The 6000-nt window shown below is 38.0% G+C and overlaps 1 protein-coding gene across 4 annotated transcripts in view; it reads right to left on the bottom strand.

Annotated features, from left to right (window-relative positions):
- Positions 1–330: 330 nt before the first annotated feature.
- The window catches only part of Gria3 (glutamate ionotropic receptor AMPA type subunit 3), a 291265-nt gene continuing 285595 nt past the window's right edge, over positions 331–6000 (bottom strand). For 2 of the 4 annotated variants that reach the window (XM_051141058.1, XM_051141057.1), the window contains 2 exons: positions 5437–5685; positions 331–626 (listed from right to left, as the gene is read on the bottom strand). In XM_051141058.1, the coding sequence (XP_050997015.1) occupies positions 5440–5685 (246 nt within the window). In that variant the 3' untranslated portion in view covers positions 331–626; positions 5437–5439. Of the gene's footprint in view, positions 627–5425; positions 5686–6000 lie in introns of those variants that run through there. The other 2 variants (XM_051141060.1, XR_007830168.1) reach the window with 2 other exon arrangements.

Here is a 6000-nt window from a genome sequence, read left to right as displayed (position 1 = left end):
AGCAACATCAAAAGGAAATAGGGTGCACAGAACATCACCACCAACAGGAAATACCAAAAACATCTGATCAGCAGATCCTAGAAGAAATGCCGGTTTGTCTGCCCAAACACTGGGAGACAGATTTTTTTTTTTTAAATCAGGAGGAATTACTTTTTTTTAGCTAGATGGGTCTACTTGCTGAATTAAGATTAAATTGTGTGTGTGTGTGTGTTTGTATGTGTGTGTACATAGTGCATGTATGCATATGTGTGTATATTAAAGAACATGGTTTTGTATACTGTGCAGTGGTATCAAAGAATGGCTTTTTTTGAATTGATGTTTTGAATAAGATTTTGTTTTCCGCATACTGGAATCTTGCATGTCCATTTTTTGTTGGTTTTATTTTAATTTTTTTCAAGCAAAGCAAAAAGATTTCAATGATGGTTTGCATTGTCGCGAGTCTCAGAGTGTTCCATAAGGCACTGAAGGAAAAAAAAAATCAGTTTTTCCTATTGAAAGGTCATTGCACCATCAGCAATATTCGTGTCATGCCCGACACCAAGGAGAGTGAAATCTGGCTCAGGATCCTTGAAGCAGCCACGTTTTCAGTGATTTCCTCTCATTGCATGCTTCCAGTGGGAAGGGATCTGCAAAGGCAAGGGGACATTACAGTGTAAAGGGACTTTTTATTGGGAACCAAGATGTTTATTAATGGCTCAGTTGACTTTGGACAAAAAACATGACTGTTTTCTTAAACTGCCATTACTAGAGCCATTCTCTACCCCTGGATGGATTAGATATAGGCAACAAATCTGGTTAAAATTTTCAACTGGATGCAGATGCTTTGGGATAGACTAAATTAAAGTGGTTTTCTAAGATATGTATGGCTTGTACTAACACGCAGGAAATCTACCTCAAGACTTTAATTACTCAGGGTGTAGTATATTAGAAAGTTTTAGTGGCATTTTAATAGAGATAGTCAGGACAAATCCACTGCAGAGTATATTCTGATTGCAGAGATGACAAGGATTTTTTTTTTTACCTAGGACAGAGGGTACACAATATTATAGGTTACAGATCAAATCCATTTTGACTATGAGAAAAAAAATTTCTTATTTGTTCTTTGACTGGGGATTGCCCATTTATCTTAATACCTTCAACCTTAGTGTTTAAAGTCTGTAAGTAACACAGGGAGTTTAAAGGGATAGCACATTCTAGAAAACAGGCAAAAGTAATGATACCCATGAAGCAGCTTGGCACCTATGGGTGCTTTGCCTTGAAACTAGGGGCCTGATTGAGAGGATGCTGGTAATGCCCTCATATTCATGGCCTTGGCTGGATGCATGGGATTGATTCACTGTCCCAATTCTGTAAACTCAAGATCAGTTTCTTGTCCCTCTTCAGGCTCATATTCCTTCCCAGGCACCTTTCCCTGTACTCTAATTGAACACATATATTTTTTCTTGAGTGAACCCTGAATTTGGATGGATGGGTAACAGTATTATCTACAACTGGTCCTAGAATAGACATATGTGTGCAATGTTAAAGATGCGTACAAAGAGCCAAAAGATTAACATGAGAGGAAAAGATTTTCTTTGTACACCCCCAGGTCCTGAGTAATATAGCTGTCTCTCTTTCCTTCCTTCCTTCCTTCCTTCCTTCCTTCCTTCCTTCCTTCTTTCCTTCTTTCCTTCCTTCCTTCCAATAGGATATCCTTATCTGGTCTTATAACTCTAAGAAAGTGACTTGACCTCTCAGTGACTGTTTCCTGCTTTTAATTGGCAGTAAGGGAAACTGCATCACCACTGAGATAAAAATCCCTCTGAGAACAAAGAACATCACCCCCTCAGTTACTCGGAAATTTGTCCCTACTTGACATAAGTTGTTGTTGCTCTCCTCCTCCTCCTCCTCCTCCTCCTCCTCCTCCTCTTTCTTTGAACTCCCTTAAGCAGGAAAAAATCTCCAGCAAGAATGTCTATGCGAGCTGGGCTCTCAGTCAGACTTCATGTTTTCTTTCTACTTTGCAAAAACTAAGATGCATTCCCAAACCATTTGCTAATCTAAGGTTGAAACAGGAGGGTTGCTGTGGGTTGTTAGCTCATTCTGGGTTGCAGTTTAAGCTCCTTTTCCAACCTTTCTCCCACCTAAAGAATACCTACATATAGGCCGCCTAAACAAAGTTGATAACTTGGAAAATATTAATATTTAATAGGATGAAATAGAATAGACCTAGCAGAAAAATGGAACTTTCTCCAAACTTCAGGTTTGTTGATGTCTTGCAAATGACATGGATTTCAAAAACAATACTGAAGTAGCCAAAGAAGCTAGATGTAGGCTTCACTAGCCTTAAGGAAACTTGAAGATTTCTAAAAAGTAGTTAAGAGAGTCATCCCCAGGGAGCAGTGAGTTTGGATCACTTGCTGAGTAATGCTTGGAGGTGGGGTTACTTCTAATGCCTGGTCAATAACTTAGAGAGGTATTAGGTTGTCAACAGAACTTTTGCTCCCTAGTGGATGCTAAATTCAATCTGAAGCTGAGGTGTATGTTCTCCTGAGACCAGTAATTATGGCATAGCCACCACCCATAGAAAATGAGAGGAAATCCATATCCTTTCTAAGGTGCTGTTTTATTAGATGTATTTTTTTCTTTTGGATGATTTAAACGGATTCACACTTCCTAATCAGTTGCTGGTCCTATAAACTCCTAAGGCAGTCCTGACAATGAGCAAGAAAAGTAAAATTTCAGGGTACCTTTTCACCTATACGCCCCTGAATAGACCATGACACCCTAGGCCAACTTATAAAACTAGAAACTAGATAAGAGATCAAAAGATACTTAGAGATATTGTAGAACTTGGTTGGAGACCAAAGGTGAGTGGGGGAGGAGCTAAGTCTCATGACCACATGGGCTGGATGGGCTGGGAAGTGGCTTTTTTTCAGAGGCTTTTCTCTGACTTTTTTTTATTTTCCCAGAGATGACTGCTAAGAAACTAGGCAACTGGGATATAACCATGTTGGTATTGGTGTCTATTAAATGTAACTTTTATTTCAGTTAGCCATAAATTTTTTCCACACTAGTAGCACACTCACATTGACTAGAAGAAAGACAGAAAGCCATAGCTTTCTATAGCAACCTAGGTTTTGAGGCTTTCCCATCTTGTATGGTACTCTAAGATCTTCAATTTAAGAGTATACTGACATGTTTAAAGGGTTGATAATCTAGTTCCACCACTCTCTCCCTCTCTCACTCTTTTCTTCCTCTCTCTGTCTCTCTTTTTCTATTCCTTCCTTTCTTGCTTGCTATTTAACCTTTCCCTTTCTTCCTCTGATATTTTCTCTGGAATTTGCATTAGGACTCACACTCTTATAAGATCTTCATGTAATTTGTGATTGAAAAACATCATTCTTACATGGAGTGGAATACATAAGAAGTGGGGGCATGGTCTATGACGTTTTTCAAGATGGCTTTTTAATGATATATTAATAATTTTTACTTTTGTTTGTACTGTCTATGTGAATGTAAGTATGTCATGTGTGCGTAGTGCCCATGGAGGCCAGAAGAGGGTATTTGATCCCTGAAACTGGAGTTACAAATGGTTCTGAGTTGCCATGTGGGTGCCGGGAACTGAACTCTGGTCCTCTGCAAGAGCAATACGTGCTCTAAATTGTTAAGCCATCTGATGGCTTTCATGGTCAGCTGTGGCATAAACTAACCATCTCTTCTCACATTTACAAAATCTCACTAAGGTTTCAAGTTTTCTGAAGACTACCGGTCTATAGATGGAGGAGGCAGGAGAAGGTATGGCTTAGTAAAGTGGAAGAAAGGCTGTACTTTAGACTGGAATTTATCTAGTTGTATTGCCTTAGACAAGCCACTTGCTGTGACTGAGTTTTAGGTACGTGAAGGAAAATACTGCCAGAGCCATTTTGTCACAATTGAAAGAATAGGTGTGACAGAACATGGAAAGCTGCTATATATTCTTAAGATATATGGATTAGTAGACTTCAACTACTTGGGATGTGCAGTGATTAGGCTAGATTGACATTGATCCTGCATTGTCTTATTAAATAAGCAAATGATATGCCCCCAACTGAATTATATCACCAGCTCAAAGTACTAGCACACGAGAACTTTAAATGGTTGCATGCTAATAGTGCTAATGACAGATGAACTTATGGGTTGAACATTCACAAATACAGTGGAAACAATTTGTTAACAGGTTAGTTCATTGTACTGAGTGTGTAGTAGCCAAAGGCTGTAGTCTGTAGGACAACAGGACAACCAGCAACTCAATCAAATAAGATGATGCTTTCCATCATAATGGCAAGTGATTTATGTTTAAAATGTTTAAAAATTGATTAAATTTAGATTTTTTCAGGTTACATGCAAGAAGGTCAAAACATGAAAATTAGAACATTTACTGATGAAGTCAAAGTTAGCCATGTAAAAGAAGGTATGAGAAGTTGCTAATTGTTCTGTTCCACTTTTGCTAGGCATGTCAGTAAGGCAAATGTACTTGGAAGGTGATAAGACTTTATTCTTTTATATACTTGTAGAATGGAGCCATTATTCTAATACATGCTTGCCTTTAAATTTTGATGCATTATTGAGAGTCAGGTTTTCCTAAGTATTAATATGGTTGGGTCAGCAGCAAGAAACCTAGACCCTTACTTACCTGAGCACCATCAGTTCCAAGGAAGAGATAACAAAGGGACTCAAAATTAAGAGATTTTTTTTTTATACTTCCACTGCTTAATTAAAAGAACCACAACTCCTTCATGGATGTTCCTCTCTATGAGAGGGGGCAGGGCCTTGCTTCTATTTCCTAGTTTAAACCTCAGTTCAAGAATATCTGCTTTCTCTAGAATTATAAAAATATCTAAGTTGGTAGCCATGGACACATGTGACTATGGAGTATTTGATATGTTGCTAATATCACTTGAGGCATGCCCTAAGTATAAAAGCACCCCAAATTTCAAAGATTAGTATGAATAGAAGAACACAAAAATGTGTCAATCATTTTTAATATTATTGTATAATTGACCACATTGAAATGACAGTTTGGATATCTTGGCTTTAGTGAAATGCATCATTAAGACTAACTTCATTTGTTTTACTTTTAAAGCTGTAACTACTATAATAGTTAAATGTTATTCATGTGGGTCACACATGTTACTCATATCTTTGTACTGAATAATACTGCTTAAGAACTGTGGTTTTTTCCTTTCCTGTCACAGATAATAACTTAATTCCAATTATTATGTTTTTAGAAAAGAACCAATCACAGACAAGACAGCACAATCATTGTTTAAAGATAACTAAATAGTAGAAAAGAGATAATGCTAGAAACAAACCAAAGCAAACAAACAAACAAACAAACAAACAGGAAAGAATAACAACAAAAAGGGTAGCACACAGAAATGTAAGGCTGATTAGTTTACTAGACCTTGACCGTACCCCCTAGATCTTAACACTTTCTGTTCCATACACGTTGTAGCCTTCTCTGTATGTAGCGTAATTCTGAGTGTTGGTGGCAGGAGCAGGCTTAAAGTTTTGGGTGTTCTTTGTGAGTTTCATGCGTTTGGACTCTGCCCGTGATTTGTAACAGAATTCTATCAAAGCCACCATCATGGCCAGCCCCAGACCTCCGACAAGTATATAGAACACGCCTGCCACATTGCTCAGGCTTAGAGCACTGGTCTTGTCCTAAGAAAAATGAACAAGGCGATTAGTTCTTGAGGAAAACATAGGCAATAGGACATCATAACAGATCACAACAGCATAGGGCAGTTCTAAATTATAAAACAACTAAACATTTGTGTAAGTGTTAGGACTCAACTCTGGCAACTGGCTGATGTTTCACAGTGGCCAGCAAGATGGTAGATTGTGCTTCTGTTGACAGTTTTGATTCTCACCTACATGTCCCTTTGTTTTCATTGTCAGTATCTCCAAATCTTTAACACAGTGTTCAACCACTAAATAAGGCACCATTTGTTAAGGGAACAAAAGAGTAAACATAAG

The sequence above is a fragment of the Acomys russatus genome, chromosome X (genome assembly GCF_903995435.1).
Source record: "Acomys russatus chromosome X, mAcoRus1.1, whole genome shotgun sequence".
Classification (NCBI taxonomy): domain Eukaryota; kingdom Metazoa; phylum Chordata; class Mammalia; order Rodentia; family Muridae; genus Acomys; species Acomys russatus.
Note: the sequence above shows the minus strand (reverse complement) of the source record. Positions and strands in the feature narration are given on the sequence as shown.